The sequence below is a fragment of the Hyperoodon ampullatus genome (assembly GCF_949752795.1).
Source record: "Hyperoodon ampullatus genome assembly, chromosome: 2".
Lineage (NCBI taxonomy): Eukaryota > Metazoa > Chordata > Mammalia > Artiodactyla > Ziphiidae > Hyperoodon > Hyperoodon ampullatus.
The window spans coordinates 168,300,876-168,323,581 of record NC_136915.1 but is presented as its reverse complement, the minus strand read 5'-3'; the positions used below and the strand labels follow the sequence as shown (position 1 = coordinate 168,323,581).

General features: G+C 38.0%; 1 protein-coding gene across 6 annotated transcripts in view; it reads left to right on the top strand.

Annotated features, from left to right (window-relative positions):
* DNM3 (dynamin 3) overlaps positions 1-21,979 on the top strand; it is a gene marked incomplete at both ends in the record, with an annotated part of 593,219 nt that extends 571,240 nt beyond the window's left edge. For 4 of the 6 annotated variants that reach the window (XM_079696525.1, XM_079696528.1, XM_079696524.1 and 1 more), the window contains one exon: positions 12,590-12,659. In XM_079696525.1, coding sequence (XP_079552651.1) covers positions 12,590-12,659 — 70 coding nt within the window. Of the gene's footprint in view, positions 1-12,589; positions 12,660-21,942 lie in introns of those variants that run through there. The other 2 variants (XM_079696529.1, XM_079696527.1) reach the window with 1 other exon arrangement.
* Between the last annotated feature and the right edge of the window lie 727 nt (positions 21,980-22,706).

Genomic DNA, 22,706 nt, shown 5'->3' with positions numbered 1-22,706 from the left:
CAACTGAGACAGAGAATAAGCTAAAGACTAGATAACCACCAACTAGATATATCACCCCAAGTGAATCCCCAAGCTTCTATGGCAATGTTGAAAACCAAGAGAAAGGAGATCTCAGGTGGCTTTGAATATGATTTGGAAAATAATCTTATTTTACAATCAAATATACCAGTTGCCTCCACCATGTAAATACTACCTGTATTAGGTTTCAGATTTTCATGATCAGCCTTATCTAAATTTCAGTATATTTTGCATTCATCTAGAATGAGACCTTTTATGAGAGTAGGAGATAGGAAAGCCTTTTAAAAGGTATTTTGCAGTCCAAGAACCTAAAATGGAATTATTCCACTTGGGAATGGATAATTATGTAAGATATATTCTGTACCACATGTATTTTTTTAACTTTGTATTAGGATTACTCTCAAAGCCAGTTTTAAAAGTGAATGAAGTTTTTCCCTCAAATAAATCTCCTCCTAGTCTCGTGTTCAAGGGTCTCCACCAGAAAGTCTGCACACCGCTTTGCCTTTAGACCACCATTCATGGAGGAAAGCTATAAAAACTGAGGAAAACGTCTACTTATTTTTAAAACAACTAGAATTTCTTCTTGCTTCTTAGCAGTATTGGAAAATATTTTAATAACTAAAATAATAAAACTTCATGTGAGTCCAATTCTACATTAATTATTGCCTCTTGAGGTGGAAAATTAAGGAAACATTAGTAAATGTGTTAACTAGAGAAACCGCTGCAGTAATTTCCCTGCACGTATCTGGGTCTAAGCTCACAATAAAATCCATACTGTACATAGCCCTTGAAAGAAAGGAAACTCAGTTTTAGCTCTAACAATAGTAGTATCAGAACACTCAGGACTGAAATTAATGGACCATAAAAATCCCTGTGATTCATCAGTAGAATTTGATTAACCTACTTAAATGCTCTACAGTTGAGTTTAGGGATCTGTAATGAGGGTTGTTGATATGATTGCTTGATTTGTTTTAATATTTCAAACACTCTACCCCATTACCATCTTAATACTCGAAAACTAATGAGTATTTGAAAACTCATTTTAAAGCACCGTATCTTTGAATAAACATGTTGAAATCGTGTTTCTTGCTTTTGCTTAAAACTTTGGTGTGTGATTGATGCCACCTTGTAGATTTCCCTCTTTTTTTTTTTTTTTTACTGTACTCGCCTCCTTCAACCCAGGACCTTTTCTATTTGATATATAGTGTTTATCCAGTCTTCTAGGTATCTGAACAACACATGGGGCACTCATACCAATGACCATTGTTACTGTGTTGTTCCCTTCCCTGTAGAGCAAGAAGTCTCAGCAAAATATTCTTGACGGTCCCAAGGAATCTGCAATTTACAAATACTTTCACGGTCTCCGGTTTCTGTCAAAATGATGTCATTTTTATCATTAGAGTTAACTTTTCTATTTTTGTCTATAGATTTCATACCACTTATTAAAGTGCATTTTGAGGTACAAAAATATGAAGCTAGAATAAGGAAGGTAGCACTGACCGTTGTCTCCAGTCCAGAAAGCAATGTTAAATTGGAAAGGCAAAGTTTTAGGACATTTCTTTTTACTGCATTCTCATTGCACTCCTGCTTTGTACCCCAGTCCTTCTGATTCCCCTTGTCTGTCAGTTGGGCCCTACACCCAGTTATACAGGACAGTCTTCCTTTGGTTACTTCTGTCTGACACCTGCCTTCTAGCTGTGTTTGGCAGGCCAGCAGGATGAGGTAATAATCAGAAGAAAATGTTCTGGTTCTTTGGCCTCATCCATGTACAACATTATTCAAAACAGTTTTCTGTGAGTGAGAATACAGTTGCTTTGAGGTCCCTTGGTCTAACATTCTGTGGGGATGTGGAGGAACAAAACTGTAAACTTTTTTGATCCCTTCTAGAATAGTGGAAATATAAATTATACCTGCCTTTGTCCATCCTCTCAGTGATGTTTACAGACAGATATATGTAGAAATGAGCGCCTTTCATTTGTAAACATTCTGGCTTTACTCTCCCCAAGTCCAGCCATCTTCTTAAGCACAGCTCCCATGGTCGTTACAGTAGTGTTTTCCTAAAAGCATATTTTGTGAACTATTTCTCCAAGATGATGGCAGTTTTTGTAAGACAGATGCCTAAAAGACATATGGTTTTCATAGATTTTTCCGTCTAGACTAGCTTTATTTAGTGACTTTTGGTCTGAATTGGTCCAGTTAAACTTTCTGTAGGAGCTTATATAAAATTTTTAAACGTGGGCATACCACTAAGGTGTAAAACAAAATGTTTGACTTCTTGTTGGCGAGTGATTAAAAGGGATTGGTTGAAACTTTCCTTCAGGTTAAGTAATTCTGATCATACTGTACGCCCACTCGTCCATTCCTCTCCCACAGCACTGTCCAAAATGGAAAGGCTTACCCTAAAAATCTGGTAACTGTTAAATTCATATACTTCTCACTGTTTTCCTGAGTAAATTCTTTGTATTCCATTTGATGTATGTGAGTGTGTTAGAAAGCTCTAATTCTTTCTGCAGACTCTTTACATGGCCCAGGGGACATATGATTCCTTGCCCTTTTAGCACCAGTTTTTACAAACACAGCATTTCCCTCATTTTAAAAAAACACCCAACAAGCCACTGAGTAAAGGAGACGAACATACAGGAGTTTTCATAGTGCCTTCAAACACCAATGAAAAATTTCATTCTAAAATGCGGTTTTTGAGCCGGCATCAAAGACTCATTTAGCAACAATATGACACTTCAAGAGAAAAAGAATAACTTCTAGACTTGCCCAGAAAGCAGCCTTTTGCTCCCTCTTTTGTAAGAGCTAACACCGCAGATCCGTTCCCAGTTTAACTGCATCAGGACGAGGAGACTCGTGGAACGGAGAAAATGTGGGCCGTTCTGTCTCCACCAGTATCATCACTTGGCTTCGCACTAAGCATTTAATTGGACTCGGTCACATATTTGTTCACTGACATGGCAGCTTGCAAGGCACACCGCCTCTCTGTTTTTCTGTTTGCTTTCAACTTTTTTGTTTTTAAAATTTGAACTCTAAGGCATGTTAGAGCTCCTCCTGCTGGAATTTTTTTTTTTAATCACTGGGATTCTAATTAGTAAACAGTTACTCGTCTCCATTTTTTCCACTCTGACTGATATGAGTGACCGGAAAAATACCACATGGTGCATTTAAAACTGGCCTTTTAATTCACCGGGTATCACAGGTCAGGCAGAAATGAAACGCTGGCACAACGTAAATCTTCTGTAAGTCTTCAAATTCCCTGTGCTCAGTTTTTTCTTCTTGTTGTTCTTACAAAAATAAGAGGAATTGGAAAGTTAACTTTTGCATCAGTATTCCTAATTACATATTTACCCTCTTTGAGATAAGGCCCCAAGTCAGATATCATGCCTGAAAGCTTCTTGCTGTTTATCAGAAAGAGGCAAAAGGTCTTTTCCACCTTTCCAAAGCAGAAATGAATTTTACACTTTCTTATAGAGATCCAGTGTTGCCTTTTCCCTCCCCATCCTTGCTTGTTTTGCTTCTTCTCCCTGACTTGAGATGACAAAGGAATGTGCATCTCAGAAGTAGAAGTTTGCCTCTCCCAGTAGCTAGTCCTTAGCACCTCCTTCCCAACTTCTCCTCCTTCCCCCAAATGTCTGAGTTGGCCAACCCCTTCCCCTGGTGCCTGGGGTGGGAGTGAGGGGAAGGGCAGGGAGAAGAGGACAGAAGAAGATGAAGAGGGTTAGAAATAGTTTTACCCCAGCTACCATCAATGGGAGTAGGTTTCTACATCCGTAAGTTCTTAGATCTCTTTGGGCATTTCTTGAAAAAGAGAGAGGGAGAGAGAAGGGAGGAAGGGAAGGAGGGGGAGAGAGAGACAGAGAGAAAGAAAGTCTTCCGAGGGGACACTGCCTAACTTCTTTCAGTAGCCATGTGTGTGTAAATCTCTTTAAAAACCACATCCTCCCTCTCTATGTAGTTTTCTCATCACTGTATTCCTCTTACCTTCTGCTTCTCTGCATACCTTTTAGTCTTTTTCTCTACCCAACTTATCTGTCGTCAGTGATACAGTACAGAAGCTAAAATATAAAAATTAATCTCAGAAGTAATGCTTTTTAGGAATCATATTTTAAAACAACTAAAAGCCCTCCAAAAATTGTTTGTTTTATGAATTAGGACTTGGAGCAAAATGAGTAATTTTGCCACTTGTGCTAAAGAATAAGACAATACTTGATTTCTCAAACTGACAGTACTTTTTCTAGCTTTTTTTCCCTTCATACATACTATCTCCTATTCCTGGAATGCCAGTTCCCTCAACTTGTTTTGTTTTCTTCAAGTCCTTCCAACCTCTTTCCACCCCCAGGCTAAGACTCCAGGTGTCCCTGAAACTCTTGAGGCATAATACTGCCGTAGCACTTACCCAGCTGTGGACACAGTTTACTTGTCTCTCTTCCCAGCTCAAGTAGAAACTCCTGGGCAGTGACTGTCTTTATTTCTGTACCTCTAACTCTTAATACAGCACCTAGCACATAAACAGGGCTTATTGAGGTAATGAAAGAAAACAAAATGTGTTGATGTTTGGTGTTTAATCAAAGTTTATTTTTAGAATTAGCCCAATATTTAGTGTATTTTAAGAAACAATTTAAACACACTTTCTCTCTTGTTCTGTTCTGTTGAAAACCTTGCCTGGCTAATTCTTTTTACAGCTCATAAACTGAGCAGATTTAATGTGGGCAAATCATCCCTTAAGCTGCCTTTTTGCTGCAGCCACAGAAGTGGGTTTATCAGTACCATCCTTACGGGTGAAATCCAAGTCAGATATTTAAAATAAAGTAAGGAAAGTGTGGCAAGGTAGGTTATATTAGCACTTATCTCAGAGACTAAGTTATACAGTATATTATATGTTTGCATCATCAAATAAAAACTGTGGACTGTTTTTCTCCTTATGTTCTTATTTCAAAGTCTGTCTGTCAATTGATTCATACTTTCCCAATAGCATACATTATAAAATCGTGGGTTCATTTTCACAGGGGAAAGAAATGCTGGCTCTAAAATGTAGCAAGAATCATATTAGAGAATTTTTTGAATCCTTTAAATGGACTCCAAGTTCTCTGTTCTTTCCAACATCTACTGTAAACTATTCTTGGACAGTATTGGCTTATTCTGTTACTAAAGCTAAAAGGCCAAAAATATGCTGGATAGCATCCTATAGTATTTTTGATAATAAATTACAAAATATTATCTTCCATGTGGACAAAATCATGACTGTTTATAGCATTTTTCTGAACTTATCAGCCTTAGATTTTTTAGACGTGTAAAACCTGTTTTTTGAATAAATGCTCAAATCAAGAAGCAAAGCACAACACAATGCTGAAATTTAAAATGCTGTGTCCTATAATCTGTTCTTTTAGAGCAGACATTAGCAAGAGGAAGTCCTGGGTCATAGTTAGTTACCTTTCCATTTCACCGGGAGGTGTGCTCCTATCTGATTTATCCTTGGGGATGTTCACTCATTCATGTTCTTGAACTTCTGGTTGGGACACTGCCCCCTGCAGGTGCTGTGGAAGGCTGCAGGCAGGGTAAGGAGTAATCTCAGGTTTTAGGAAAGTTTATAACGTTGTTCAGATGCCTTAAACTTTGAAAAATGATGCAAGGATTAAGTAATTCAAGAGGGTCGTGGAGAAGCAAGGTGTTTCAGTTCCTGGGAAGGAATTACTATGGGCATCTCCCAACTCAACTGATTCTGATGCCACCGGAGCCATTTTTGCCTGGAGCCACTCTAGAGCCAAATGCAGCAGAGTGCACTGTGGGAGGCGCTCTTCACAATTTTAGAAGAGTCAGAAGCAGTTTTTGCTTTTGTTCTCTTTTGTTTTCTAAGAAATTCGTCCAATGTAGCCCTCAAAAGGGAGGTGCCTTACTTCTTGTGCTTAGGTAGAGAAAACCCTTCATTTTTTTTTGATCTGTTTCATCAATAAGATTAAAAAGTTGTGCAAGTTGGTATTAGATTCTCATGGCTCCTAGAAACCTGAGATGTATAACTCTCTCATGATCCTAAATGCAATTATCTGTAAATTAAATTTTGAGACAGTTATATCTTAAAGCTTCACCTATATCTAATGAGTAGAACTTACAGTATAAATGAAGCCTATTGCATATCCTTTTTTAATGCAAATAACTATCTTCTTAGGCAGATAGCATTCCCCTAGAAGTATCAATCTTTGAATATTTTTTTGAGGGTTTTCCTTTTTTTTTTAAAATTTGGGTCCACCTAGCTAACTAGGTTGGATTTCAATCATAACCTCTCCAAAGATGAGAGTTCGGAATTCATGGTTAGATGTGCTTAGTTTCTATACCTACTGCCATTTTCATGAGCAAATACAAGCTTCTCTAATCAAGTAGTTATTCTTCTGGTGATGACTAACAAGAAAACTACCATAGCATAATATCTTTGTCTTTATAAAATAAACCTAAAACTGACCCATGCTTGAGTCTAATTTCCAAAGGTATCAAAGTATTTCTACAACCATTTCTTCATCTTTCTTAAGATCTTTTCCAGCACTTTCTCTTTTTGCTTTTACTTTACCTGGCAAGTGAAATGAATTGCTAATGAAGCAAGGACAAAATCATTTATTATGTCTTAGAACAGTTTTCAAAGCACAATCCCAGGACCAGCAGCATCAGCGTAATCTGGGAATTTGCTAGAAATATCTCACCCCTTTAAAAATTCTGTGTGGGACCTAGAAACCTGTGTTTTAACAAGTCCTCTGGGGAATTCTGATGCACTGTCCAGTTTGAGGACCATAGCCTTAGAACATGCCAACATAACTGCCCAATAGAAAGAATCCTGTCCTGGGAGTCATGATATCTTGTTTTAAGCACAGGAAAGGACAGAGCCTGAGCTACATAGACCCAGGCTGGCTCACATACTTGCCAGATAGATAAATCCCGCTTCCCATCTTGAAGAGGAATAAGGGCAGGGGCAGAAAAACCAAGCCATTTCAGTAATCAGTGTTACGCTGATTACCAGGAAGCAGGGAGCTAGAGGAAAGGTAGCTTCCATCCTCACCCCCATGCTGATGCACCCCTGTTAAGACTGTCTCCCATCATGAATACCTAGAACCAGTTAACCCAAAGAAGAGCAGATGAGAATTTAGTTCTTCCATTCTTAGAAGAGAATCAAACAAGACAATAAGACAGCTGACCATTCTTCTCTCTTATCAGTGTAGCCAGCTGCCTCCCCACCATGCCTCCCACCCTAAGTGACCGTTTGACTTTCTTACAAAATTTGTCATTGTCCAAAATACTGCAAACGGTCCATCCCTGCAGCTACAAATGCAACTTCAAGTATTACATCTTTCCCTTTAGATTTGGAAGCAGAAACATAGCTTTGCTATAGTAACCATAAACTGCCCACACACAACAGTGTTTCAATAAACACTAAGTGATGCAAGATGCTCCATTGCAATATAATGGGTAAGTTAATGAAGCCCATGACTGCACAAAGTAACAGAGGAAAATTTGGTACAAAACAAATAACTCTGCTTGGCCCAAAACAAACTGTCTTTGGAAACTCTTTGAATGGTTAGGAACTAAACCAATGAAATGAACCTTAACAGTAAACCTTAAATGTTTTTCTGGTGTTGAAGTTGGCAAACATCTTAGCATTACTTATTAAGAAAATTCACACTGAACAACTTAATGCTTCTCTTGAATTGCTTTCTATAGAAATTATTGGGGGGTTATTGTTTTAGAAATAAGATGATGCTCATTTCTTCCAGTAGGGTTGACAGACTTTTTTTTATAAGTAAAATTATTTTATATATAAATAGTGAAGAGGGCTTCCCTGGTGGCGCAGTGGTTGAGAGTCCGCCTGCCGATGCAGGGGACACGGGTTCGTGCCCCGGTCCGGGAAGATCCCACATGCCGCGGAGCAGCTGGGCCCGTGAGCCATGGCCGCTGAGCCTGCGCGTCCGGAGCCTGTGCTCCGCAACGGGAGAGGCCACAACAGTGAGAGGCCCGCACACCGCAAAAAAAAAAAAATAAATAAAATAAATAAATAAATAAATAAATAAATAGTGAAGTTAGTAATCATAAACTTTCATAATCTATGACACTGACACATTAAAAAAAACAAAACACCAAAACACTGTAATCTTTACTTAAACATTCTAAGACCGAGACAGTGAAGCATTTGAACACACTTTTTAGGGTTGTTTTTTTTTCCCTGCAATAACGGCCAATTATGCTATTGTAATTACCTAAGCAAGCTGTTGTAATTACCATCAGTCAAGGGTTGACAGACTCTAGGATTTTTAATTACTCAATACATATATGGGTTACTTTAACCTGAAACCAAGCATATTTTAAAGATGTTATAATTATTTTAAGAGAACATGATGGAAATTTTATCTTTCTTTTTTTAAATCATTAGTTCACCATACAGGTGTGCAGTGCCTAGTTACTTAGGGACTCCGTTAAAGTGCTCATAATGGGGGGCTTCCTGGGGGGGCTTCCTGGGGGGGCTTCCCTGGTGGCGCAGTGGTTGGGAGTCCGCCTGCAAAGGCAGGGGACGCGGGTTCCGGCCCTGGTCCGGGAAGATCCCACGTGCTGCAGAGCAACTGCGCCCGTGCGCCAGAACTGCTGAGCCTGCGCTCTGGGGCCCGCGAGCCATAGCTGCTGGGCTCCTGTGCCACGGCTGCTGAGGCCCGCGCGCCTGGAGCCTGAGCTCCGCAGCAGGCGGGGGCCGCCGCGGTGAGAGGCCCGCGCACCGCAGCGGGGAGTGGCCCCTGCGCGCCGAAGCTAGGGAGAGACCGCGCACAGCAACGAGGACCCAATGCAGCCAAAATAAATAAAACAAAAAATAAATAAATTTATTTTTTTTAAAAAGTGCTCATAATGGATAGGTTCTCCTGATTTATTTATTTGAAAAAAATATTATGAGCCAAAGGCGACACTGAGTTCTGGGATACAGTGGTAAACAAGACAAACAAAAGACCTGGCACATAGCAGAAAGTTATGTTTTTCTGGTCTCCTGCCTTGCCTTCTATGTGCAGTTGCCCATTACCGTTGACCTTGTTGTGTCCCATCAGCATGGTCCAAAGATTGGGGTGGAGATTAATGAGAAGTTGCTGTTCCATCAGAGTATTTCAGTCTTTCTATTCTCTGTGTCCATCGTTGAACTCCTCCATTCCTCCTCATCACTTAATTTCTAGTTTCTTTAACCCCATTATAGACCTTCATTCTCTTATGACTTTCACATTTTATGTGCCACAGTTAAAATCATATTTGCCCCTGCTTTGACCACATTATTGTATTTTCAAGCTCTGAGAATATATTCTCAGAGTCTGACTTACAAAATTTTGCCTCATTTTTTCCACTTAAATGGGGTGCTATAGTAAAACCACTTGCATACTTCTCTTATCCCATTCATCTTCCATATGAATAATAGGTTTTGAGTTTTTAAAAATCATGCAGCATAATACAGTCCACATAGTACATGCTCAGTAAATAATACATGCAATGCATAACCGGAGAGCATGTTATAGATCACCTAGTCTGAGTCTCCTGTGTCATAGATGAGAAAACTGAGGCTTAGAGAAGTTTAGTGATTAATGATTATGCATACTGGCAATTGGAGCTAGAATCCACACCTTTTGACTTCTGTGTAAACTTGCTGCCTCAAATATAAACCTCTGACAAATGCCTCAAAAGATTGCATTTCTGGCCTCATTGGACCCGCTCACCTTGACCTGGTCTATACTCTAACCTGGCTAAACATCCTTGTGTAGGTACTTTTCAGTCATTCATTTGTTTGTCTACTATTTAATAAATATTTATTCACTGCCTTCTAATCACATTATACAATGATGAATATACATAATAAATACAGACTATGTCGTCTCTGCACTCAAGAAATTTGCAATCTACTGGAAGACACGGGCAATAATCTAGTAAATAAATACATAATGGCAAACAGAGTTAAGTGCTGTGAAATACATAAAACTATGAAGCCATGAGGAGTGGTGGTTGGAAACTATAGGATGGTCAGGAAGTCCTGAGGAATGACATTTAAGCCAAGAACAAAAGGATCAGAAGAGAACTCAGTTTGCATTCCTTTCTGTCTTGGCTACAACCCTTGGTCAAAGCTATCACACATGCATGAAACAATTTCCAACCCACCATGCCACACTGTGCTCTGCCCCTCACTGCGACTGTCGTTTAAGATCCACTTTTTTCAAATAAAATCCCCTAATTAAGTCCATCCCATTATTAAGCCTCTGGTAGAGTTTCCCTTTTTCAAGTTCAAATTCTGGCCAACTCTCTTGCCCCCCCGTAACTGCTTAAATGCTAAGAATATATTTCTATAGGTTATGTGACTAATTGTCAAACTCCCTGAGGAAGAGCCTATGATTTACTATTTATTCCAAACATCTGCTGAACAACTGAGCAGTCAAATACCCTGTAGGTAGAGTTTCCAAGAGTCTAAATCCTACATGCCATTGTAACTTCTTTTTTTTTTTTTTTTTTTTGCAAGAGCAATGATTTACTAAAACAAACAAACAAAAAAAACCCTTAATATAATGTAAAGATCAGTGGTTATCACAAGTATTCATAAGTTGTTTCTTCTAGGAGTAACTTTCATTTATTCATTTTGTCAAACATTCAGTGGCTGAATGACAAGCCCTGAGCTAGACACCACAAGAAAATGAAGATGAGTAAGACACAGCCCATTTCTAATCAGTTGCAATAAGCATATAAACCTAATTGTAGAAATATGTTGAGATTCTACAGAAGCATCAAGATAGGGAAAGGTAGGTCAGAGAAGACTTCACCAAGGTGAGTCTTGCAGGAGGAATAGCAGGTTCCAGCAGATAAACAAAAGAACATTGAGAACATAATTGAAGGCAACACCCTGCTAAACACTCTATGAAACAACTCAAGTGGACATGACCTCTGGCCTCTGGAAACTTCACATCAAAGGAGAAAATGATGTAGGTTCAAATCCAGGATATAAGTTAAACAAATATGGCCATTTCAAATGAAAATGAGCAGTATGCTAGTGAAAGCAAAGCGCAGGTGTTTTTGCATGGTCATAAGTGAAAAGGAAATTATAGGAGGATTTTTCCCAGCAGGAAATTACCGAAACATTTCAGGTGGTCATGGTAGCAGGTAGCCTTTCTGCAGGAAAAGGACTTAACTTGTTTACTCAAATTAAAGAGTTAGTAGGGATTGGTTTAGTTTCATAGCTGTGCCTATAAAGTATCTCTAATTACACTTTCAAAAACTGAGCGCCTGCTTAGTAATGAGACTTAGTATAAGAGGTTAAACTGGAATACACCTTCCCAAGGAAACCTTTCCTCTCAAGCCTCCTGGACATTTTTCAAGTACAGGAGGCAAAAGAAACGCTACTGAGATCTATGAGTTTGTGCTTAAGTGGTCAGTATTTGTACCATTAATCAACAATATCTCTTTTGCTTTGATCTTTCCTTGACCATCTAATTTTATTTTATAGCTGTGTAATTTTTTAACATTTCATAACCATTTTCTTTAACTTTTCTAACTTCACTCCTTCATCCTGAGAAAAAGTATTTGATTTGATCAATTTAGTGTGTCCAATACAGAAGAAAATTTCATGACATGACCGTAATTCCAGAAGGGTTCTTTCTGAAAAAAATCAGTGGGAGAGTTTTATCAAGAAGAAAGGTTTCAATTTGCAGAATTTGTTGAATTTTGTTGACTATAAACATTACTCTCCGAGATATGACATATAAAGTCAAGTATACACCCAAAAAAGCTTATTAATAAATTTAGGAAATAAATGTATGGGTTCAGGGCATAAAGAGTATTAGTTGGTAAAGCTGAGATTCTCAGATATAGTAATATTTCGTTATCTGGAGTTTATTCAGCAACCTCAGCTATTAGAAACACCATTACCAACCAGAAAGTGAGCAATACTGTTGCTAAGAATAACTTTTAGGACCCAAAATAGGAACCAGAGCTCATGCAGTTTACTCAGGCGCTCACCTTGAGCCTGTTTACACTTATTGTGGAGAACTCTTAAAAACCTTAATTTTTCTGACTTCCTACTGCTTAGCAAATTAGAAGTAAGATACAGAATAAATTGGAGAAAGCTACTGCTAAAGACAATGAGAAGTGATAATTAACATCCAGACGGAGAAAAAATAGGAAGAATATTACTTAAAGGGAAATAAAAATTCAAACCCCATCAGTCTCTGAGGCCTAAATACCTTATTAGTTCCTGGAGTGGGCATAACATAGTACGCTTCATACTCTGTTGACTGAGAAATATGCCGTGTATTTCAGATGGCTTTTAAATGACTTAATATTTTTATTAGTATTGGGAGGGACGACTTCAGTTTTTAGCAAGATTTGGATATGAAAAAATACCTCATTAAAAAAAAATGCTAGGTGAATGAAAGGTGACAGTATTAAATTATTACAAATGGCAGCCACTCCTGCTGACCTGTCTGTGCATGAGCATGTGCGTGACGGCTCTTTCTCAGTGTCTTTGGGATAACCTTCTGCTAGATATTCTACTTGTGTCTTTACCTGTCTCTTTCTCTCTTTCTAGCCGGAGACCACCCCCATCACCTACTCGTCCCACTATAATCCGTCCACTAGAATCCTCCCTGTTAGACTAAATGAAGTGTCTGGCATGGCAGTTAATTACTAATGAATTATGCAAAAGCAAAATATTTGATAACCGTTGCAGTAAATCATGAGTAGTCGCATGTGTGGACATCAGTATTGGCAAGTAACCAGTTTTACTAATGCATTCATCACTCACCTTCATTGCTCATGATATGTCAAACTTTTGGGGTTTGACTCTTGAAAACTGCTGACTCTTTGAGGCTTTATCTGTTGTATCAACCAAAGTAGATTGTATAGCAGCCCGCTACTTTGTGGACCATTGGCCTACCCTGGCATATATTTGGAATTGCTTTGACAATTTTCCCAGGTTACCTACCAGATAGCCCATTCAATATAATTCCTAAGAGATAAGAGATGGTGGGCTTAGACCTAAATGATACATATTTATTTTTCCACATTCTGTTTTGACTGATGGAAATTATGTTGTCTATTATACATGTTTCCGCCTACGCCATGATTAGCTATTTAGATCCTCTCTCCTTCCTCTTTATTTCATAAAACTGCTAAGAAGTGATTTTTTAAAAGTTAGGATTCCTTAAAAATAAAACTTTTCCAGAAGCATGAGGTAGTTTGCAAAGGAAAAGTTAATGCATTGCTTGCTCTAGAGGGCTTCTCATGGCAATGTGTTTTGCTTCAAGCTAGAAGCATATTCAACAGTGAATTAAAGCTTGTTTTTTGGTAGTTAGTCAGTAAATTGGGCTAGTTTCAGAGTTCAAGGAAGAAGCAAAATATCACATCTCTAGCAGTGTCTGTACAAATGTAATTTCTTTATTCACGTATATACTTACCTCCTCACAAGTTACGGTGAAGGCTGACATGGAAAATATTTAATTTTTTATATTGATCTAATTTTAAGCATGGCTAATTATACTTCGACACTAATTCCAGTTGATTTAGTTAGTTAGTGCAAAAATATATCTCCCTTTCCATGCTAATATGTAATTTCCTAATGTAAAAATTTAGCCTACCTTTAAAACAGTTTAATGTAACTTTTTAATCTGTTCTAGGCTTTCTTAATAAATCCTGAGCCTTACTATGGGATAGCCATATTTAAAGAATGGGACCTGGAATGGAAAGAAAAGATGCCCTAGTTTGAGAGCAGAGCTCACACTCCTACAGTCGGACAACTTCAGAGTCTCTTTCCAGGTCATTCCAGAAAATAATATTAAGACATCGAGATTTAAAGCAAACTGGCAAATTCTAACATTTCTACAATTTATAAGAGCAGCTTAGCCTGGGGGTTAATAGTTCAGTCTGAGGCTGACTTTTGGACTACCTAGAACTAGATGATTAGCATGTAGGAAACAGCCAGAAGCCAACCGGAATTTTGTCTGCTAACTGTTCCCAGACAGCAGACCAAGTATTCACTGCATAGTTGTGTCCCACGACACCATTTCATATTCTACAGAAGTAAATCAGGTTTAACCAACTGAAATGCCTCCCTTTGAAAGCAGCAAACATGATTTGTATGTTAACTTTAATTTCCTGTGTAGTTTATACCCAAAGCAGATGCCCATAAAGTATGAAGTAAAACTTTTAACCATTATTAAAAAGAGACCTTGCCAAGTTGAATGGCATTGTTTTGAACTTACTCTAAAGGGTTAAAACTAGTCCACTTAGGCAAAAATCAGAGAATACAAGATTTACAAAAAGGAGATTTCAACTTTTAAATTGCAAGTGATTGTATAAGAACACCACCCTAAATCACCACCCTAAATCTTCTCATATCTTTCTTTTTCTCATGGAAAAAAATTAACTCTTTGTGAATGGAACAGATGTGCAAAATACATACTGTATTTTTAAAATAGTGGTGCAGCTAAGTGGAAATAAGTAAACATCCATAGTAAAATGAATAGTCTAAAGTGATCTTTTCACAAGATTCCCTCTTTTTTAGGATCCCCTTTGCTCCTTCTTTTGAATTCTCTAAAATAGGCATCTAACAGATTATATACTTCAGGGTTTGGCTTTGTGCTGTATGTGGTTTTGCGTTTTGCTGTATTTCAAAAATTTCCTTTGGTTAAAGGAAAATGTTGTGGATAACCACTGATGTGTTCTTAGATCAGCACAAACCATGTCAAAGAAAACTGGAGATTTTTTTCCCAAGTTTCTTTGCACCGATTTTATGCATCATAAACAATGGCATTTGTCACCTTTGGCTTTTGCTCTCAGATTATCACCCCACAGTTTCACTGTCCCAATTGTCTCTTCTTGTGTGTACATTTTTGTTTTACTTCTAAGTTATTTCTAATAGAACCCAGCCTCCCCTGGAATTTCAGCAGTCATGTTGGAGAATATTTTCAGTTTACTGCAGTACTGTGTCATATGATTAGTATTAATCCCATTTCCCAAAGGGTTTGTATCCTGCTAAAAGGAGATGTCAATGTAAATGAAGTCAGAAGCTCTAGGATGTGCGGAGTGTGAAGTACAGCGTTCATATCAGGCCTTAAGATGGGAATGTCGCTTAATGAGCTTTCTAAGTATTTCCCACACACTTCAGATCTTTTGTGTAACTTCATCCTGATTGCTCTGATGTTGTCTACACAACAGATGTAGCTCCATCATGTCTAGTATAATAAAACATACAGTGTTTTCAGGATCTGGAAAAGTAAACTTTATATGTTTATTTGATGGGTAAATCTATTTTATTGTCACATGCTAATTCTTGCATGCTTATTGACTAACTGGAATAGCCATTTACTCAATTGTGGACAGATGATTGAAATAGTATTGACTTAGAACAGATATATTGAATTTCCAGAAATCATCTACCAAGATTACTCCTCTGAATATTGCTTTTAGCTGTGTTTTGTAACATAGAAGAGCAGTAGGGTCTGTTTAGTTAGCAAATTGCCTACTTGTTCAGATACAAACTCACTCTATTCCAAAACATTATAATAAAACCAAGTCCCTGTGATATAACTATAAGCCTTCTGACCTTAGAATTAAAGAGTAGTCATATAGATTCATTTTATGACTTTTTAGAATAGACTGTAGCCATAATTCTCAAATATGAAATGGGACCTAATACCAGTATGTGATAAATGTTGATGTTTTCTGTGTACACACATATTTTCTAGGCATGTGTCCCTGTGTATACAGTATATACATAGTAAATTTGTGTAAGTACATGTATTTTGTGCCCTTGTGGGTAAGTAGCTTTAAAAATCACTTGTTAAAATGCCATGAGCATGAGTGTGATTGTGTGTGTATTGTATATATATATGTATATGTTTGTGTGTAAATAGTTATACATGTGTGTATGTGTGGGTATGAATATATTTTTTAAACTGTGCTAATACAAGAGTTAGCTTTAGAGTATTCGCCATAATATGTGATAAAAGTGGTTCATTTCTTATAATATACATGAGGTGTACAAAATTTTCTCCAGATTACATTCATTCTGAGAGGCACAAGGCTCAGAACTTCGATGACAACATGGTAGAATAACATCTACAGGCATTTGCATCTAAATTCACAGCATTGCTATCGAAGAAGAAATTATCTTTGCCAATATAGCTAGCTCATAGTAAGTGTAAGATCTGGAAACCTACCTTTAAGATCTCTGATTGGAAATATAAATTATTCTTAGATTGCTGAGGTGAATCTTAAAAAGCTAAGTTTGTCTACAGAGTCATTTTCTTTCTTTACAGTAACTGTCAAAAAATAAAAAAAGAGGGATACAGCAGTATGATACAAGTAGTGGATATTCTGAGTAAGTTTGCTTAAAATGCAGGGAAGAAGTTATGTAACACCTCAGAGGCAGGTCATCCATCCAGTTTTTCAGGTTAACATTTTTCATTTGTCAAACAATGTAATTATTTGAAATGGACAGGAATCTCCTTAACATTAAGAATAAAGCTTAAATAGTAGGTCTCTAAACTATGGAACTCGATGAAAGAAGATAATATTTGAGACTCAAGCCATGAGTTTTATATCATTTCACTAAGAAGACTGCAAGCTGTGAGCTCACAGTTTAATGTGAATGAAGCTAGATGGTTTCTAAGAAACAGTTATTGGTTCATTAGATCCCTCATTCCTTTCTTAAAAGCTCAAATGTGTCTTCTAGAACCTTCAGTCATCCTGTCTAGTTGGTATGTTTAACATTATGTGGTGCTCTGTATGGTGAAATTTTAAGAGTATTTTGAAGCATATGTAGTATATGCATTGCTATTTGTATATATGTGTAAGAATGTATGTATGTATGAGAGCAAGAGAGAGGAAACTCAAGGAAGAGTCTCCTGTTTGTCTTAAGACCTGCTCATACTGGTATATTGGTGAGACTTTTCACCTCTCTGGTCTGGGGTTTCACACATGGCTCAGCTCAAGCCTTCATTCCTTTTAATTTTTACCCTCAAATTCCTTAATGTAATGTTTTTTAAATTACGATAAAATTACTCTGTCTAATCTCTTGCATTGTATGTTGCCAATTTGCTAAAAATGATTCCTTCCAATCAGAAATTCCACCATTACTTGATTTGTGTTTAATTTCACATGTACAGCCTTTGTTTTGCTTGCCTGTGTGTTTCTTTTCTCTCCCTTTTCTGAATCAAACTCCTCTTTTACTTTTTTATATTAAGAAGCAGTGTACAGAAGCAAAATCTTGCCTTCTCTGTTGATTCTTTAATTAATTGGAGCCAGAGTACTTTCCCCTGTCTTCTTGGCACTTTCAGGCTTTCTTAATGCTGACATATGGATGGACTCTGTGAAAGGAATTTTTGAAGCAAGTTCCTAAAGCCTGTATCATTCTTGAAGGTCATGTGTACCTATTGTGAAAATGTGAAGCTGTATTTCTGAACCTGAAATAAATGATAACATTTGAAGGACTCCCCCCTTCCTCATTCTTGTATATATTTGAGTCATGTCTATGCTTATCAGTAAGATCTGAGACTTGTAAATATTCATAACTCTTTCGATCCTGTTGGTACCAATGTGGAGAATGATAGCATTTGGCGTTACTGTCATTAATTTGGGGAAGGATGAGATTTTTAAAGGGAGCAAATTGGACAAATCAAAGGCAGGAGAGTGGGAAACATTTTATTCCTGATTTGAAGTCATTGTTGTATTAAGTCAAAGAAGAACACAAACCTTAGGGAGCCGGAGGGTACAAAGTGACACTTGCCAAGAAGCACCGTGACATTTTGCTACTGAAAAGGAAGTGATCCCGAAAAGCTAGGAAACAGAAGGATGAAGAATACTCTGCCCAAATGGTAGGTCTACAGAAGGCATTTCTGACAGAAAGTAATTAAGTTGCTGACTCAACAGTTGGCCTCCACTGTTTATTCATTCGGCGTTGAGGGGAGAAGTTACCCCTTTCAGTTTCCCCAATATTAAGAGAACAGAAGAGTGTTCAGTCTTACACACGTCCTTATCCTGAGTTTCCAGAGAATAGAGAGAGATTCCTTGTTACAAGAGTTTTGATGATAGGTCACTTATCGACATACATAGACTCAGATTGTGCCGTCTAAAAGCAGGAGACAAGAAGGGAGTGGGAGGGGAGAGATGTTGGTTTACTTTCCCTTTGTGTTCAGGGTATGCTCTTTGTGAAAAGATGAATTGGAAAGACTGTTGGGCTAATTCACACTTTCTGTTGGGCTAATTCACACTTTCTGTTGTGATTTCTTTCTCATGTCTATACACCTTCCATGAGTGGAGCCATCAGTGCCTTCAAAGGAAGCTTTTTAATGGAAGAAAGAGTCAGGATGCGAATCATGCTGTGCACTGTGCTGTGAGTGTGTGTCTTACCGCATGATTCTGTATTCAGAATAGTTCCTGGTGGAAATTACCAAAAACCAAAGGACCTTATTGTAACTATCTGGCAAATTTCCATTTGTATTTTAAAAATAGTTCTGACATCAATGTAAGTATCTGCTCAATTAGTTTTCAAGATTCTTGTTTTTCAGCTGAAACCTTTAAATTTCATACTGAGAAGTACTAATTTCATCACACACCTGGCATTGCCACTTTTAAGACCATTTCTTGGTGTTCTTTCACACTGAGGCAGACTGATACTTGGAGTACATGCAAGAGATGTTGGCTAAAACTACAACCTTAATTTGAAGTTTCCCAAAGTCCATTCCATGAGATTTTAATAAGTTTTACACAGACATACACCAAGGATTTCTTGATTGACTATACTTGGGAAATGATGACTACAAATTAGATGTTTCTTTACTGGAAGACTCTATAGAAGCTTTAATATCAGATGGCAGGGCTAGTGTCTCCATGTTTCTCAGATTTATTTGACCATCAATGCTTTGTTCATAGAGCATCTCACAGGACTAGCGTTCTGAGGTACATGCCTTAGGAAACACTGCTTTAGTGGCTTTAGGCCAGAGGGGAAAGGCATTGAGTGAGATTGTCCCAGTACAGACTGTCACTAACACACAGTTGGGTGATAAGATCAAATGTCATGGCAACTGGAGCTCCCAGCTTAGGACCATCCTCCTGGAGCTCTGATGCTTGGGGAGATCCAAGGAGGTAGGTCACATAGGAACAGGGGGCATGAAAGCAGATAGAGACAGACATGCAATGAGTCCTAGGGGGGCATTGTGGAAGACTCAGATCACTTTCAGTATTACCTTTTCTCTCTCACTTGCCAAAAAAAGAGCTCCTTTAAATTAATTACATTACCTCCATTGTATTCTTGTAAAGGGGGGGATCTAGGCTGACTTAAAAGTGAAGGTCAGCAGAAAAGCATTGAGAACGCTTATTCTTACTGCCTTTCTTGTCTCACTTTCCCAAGCCTTCAGGCTCACCAACTGCTCTGGGATATTAAGTTATCTGAGTGATGGGCAAAGAAAACAAGCAGGGAATATTTTGTGAGATTGTAACAGAAAAGAAAAAAATTATAAGGAAGGCCTTCCCAGGGCTCTTGCCAGAGGAATGTCACCCTAGGAACAGCTTGCAGCACTGAGGTAGATCCAAGAGAATGTGTGTAATTCATCATTCTTCTTAATAATGGAGACTTTTATATATGAATTATGCCCATGTTCCACGCACAGCTTTTCCTACCACCTTACCTTCCTGTTTCAGCCAAACGATTCTCCGAAGTTGTTTTTAAGAAAGTTTAAGGAGGTATAACCTGAAGTTATAATCTTGAGTAGGTAGAATTTGCTTGTATGGTGAATGCTGGTATGATGAGCTTTAATATGTGTTAGCAACTCAGTATCCCAACTCAGTGTTCCAAACTCAATACTTCAAGTTTTGTGTTAGAAGTGGCAATGGTATAAGGTAACTGTGTAGCCCTTCATATAAAAAGCCCCAATATTTTCAGCACGTGACCTTCAAGCACTTCAGCACTGTGTTAAGTAATATGGAAAATTCTGGAAAAGAAATAGTAAAAACCCAAACTGCCAAGATCCATAATAGAAGTAACTCTGAGCCAGTGTATGGTGTCGTCACCAACAGTGCTTTTTTGGCAACGAGAGGAAAGTTAGATACAGGATGAGTGCAGAGGGAAAGAAAAGAGCTAAGGGGATAGATGTCACTCTGCTGTTTGAAGCACACATTCTAGCTGTCCATGAAACATATTCCAAGACATAAAGTTTCTGATCCTGTTTCTAGACTAGAACACCAAACTAACTCTAACAGAAAAGTGCTTTGGCATATGCTGACAAAATGTCCCTTTAGCACTGTGGACTTGCTGTTCAGTTTAATGGCTCACCTCCCCACCCTGCTGAGGTAATTAAAGTGTTCTAAAGCCCCTTCAGAACTCAAAAATAGTTTCTGTTTGCTGGGCAGGTGATAAATCTCATTGAGCCTGACAGGAATTTAATTACACTTTCTTCATGAAAACACCAGGGATAACCATTACCTGGATCTCTAAAGCTAAAGGCTTGCAGACCCTCCCCCCACCCGCCCCCTGCAGTTGAAAGGTTACAGACCAATAACAAGTTCTTCATCATTTAAATGGATAGGAGGCCTCCTTAAGTTCAGCCAGCTTAAACTGGACCAAAGAAAAATTGGTCTTGGACTTTGGGGAAGGTAAGGTCGTTTTTTACTGCTGCTCAGAAATAGCCCAGTCAGTATGGCTCCATTTACATCTCATAGAAGATGAAACAGAAGTTTGCTTTTGTTTTTGCTTTTGTTTTCTTGTAGACTTCATTGCTCCACTCACTGAAGTGTTACAGAAGTAAGATGGAAGTGAGTATGTTGTTGAACAGCTGGATGAGTAGCCAAAAAGAAGTCCCACAGGGAGCAGGGTACTGAACTAACTTGCCGTTCTATGGCTTGCTGTAATGTTGAGCTCATTACCAGTTGGGTTAGAAAGAGGATATTAAATGTAGACTTCTGCTGGAAACACGTGGGAAAGCTTCATTGGGCCTGCTGTTTTCCTACTTACAGAGCTGTCCATTGCCATGTAGCATTTACTGTATCTTCCCTAGCAGCCCATCATCCAGAGAGAGGCTGTTGTCAAAACAAAGCAAAACTCTGGATCCTTCTTTCACCACCAGTGGGCCTGACAAGATGCAAGCCAGGCTAGGGATACAGAGAAAGGGCCAGCAAACCAAATTTCATTTACCCTGGACCTGGTTCAGAATAAATAAGACCTTCAGTTGCACCTAACTCTAAGACAGAGGGAAACCTTACCCAAAGTCTTTGGGGCCACCATGGAACAGACATAGCCTCATAGTTTGCCTGGGCCTGGAAAGGCTATCACATCAGGATTTCACCTGAAGGAAATTCTTATTTACAAGTCCTTTTCTCCAAGATCGACCCCAGATATTTTCTGCATTGTAATTACATTGCTCATTTGATCCCTTGCCGCCTTCTACTTTCCCTCATCTTAAAGAAATCTCACCTGTCATATTTCTATATCAACTCCCTCTCCCCCTATGGAGATTTCACAACATTTACTGAAATCTTGGGAAATAACCGAATGTCACAAAATCAGGTTTGGGAAACATACTCAAGTTATAAAGGTATGCGGCTCTTGTACTGTTCCCAGTTCTCCTGAATATGATTGCATGGATTTATCATTCCATGGTACAAAATAACAAGGTTTTGGAGTGGGCTCAAATGGCTCATACCTGGCACATGGCTGGAAGCCAGGAAACATCCTAGGAACTGCTCACTACGCCATGTGATATTCTCTCATTTCCCCTGCATGTCTGCATGTTTTCTGTCTGATTTGAGTTTGATTTTTGTGGGATATTTATGCATGCTCTTATTTGGATTTATTTTCTAATTTAAACATTGTTTTCTTCCTCTGCATCTGTGTTTTTCTTTTTCTTTTGTTTTATTTTGTTTTGTTTTCTGTTTTGTTTTCACTAGGCGACCCCCTCCTGCAGTTCCTGGACGACCATCCTAACCCCCATCATTCATCTCCTTTTATTTCCAACAATATGTCTATACTTGGTATTTAAAAGCCTTTCATTTGCACTATATGTCATATGTACATAAAAACTTTTATTTTTGATTCACGTCTATAATAAAAACAAAGTTTATTCTATATAAAAAATGAAATGTGTTCTGTTTCTTTTTCTAAAGAAGATCCGAGTTAAAATAGGAGTTCTTTTCAACTAAAACCACGTAAGGTGAAAACTACATAATTTGACCTTTTAAGGTGCTTAATTTGAAAATGATTGATTTTAAGTTCTTAAAGCATTGTGATTTGGGATGCTATTTGGTGGAGAAAAATAATCTCTCTTCAGTTGAAATGTCTGTCCAATAGAAGAGTGAAACAAGTAAAAATCCTGGGTGTCTAGAAAAGACACAGATGACTGAATAATTTCACTCTGCCCCCAGGAATCCCATTAATAATTATGATTGCACCAAGACCTTTTTTCTATTTTCATTATTTTTCTAGGAGATAAAATATGTATGATTATGGGAGAAATTGTCGGTCTGAAACACATCAATCTCATAGTTTCTATTTGGCAAATTCAGGGGAAAAAACACATCATTTGAATAAAAGTACAAGACAAGGAAATGTTGCCACCTTGAGAAGATTCTTAATGATGTCAGTAAAGTACTGGAAGAATAGAATCTTTATGAGTTTTGGGGAAAAGGTAACTTTTTTTTATACTTTAATCCTC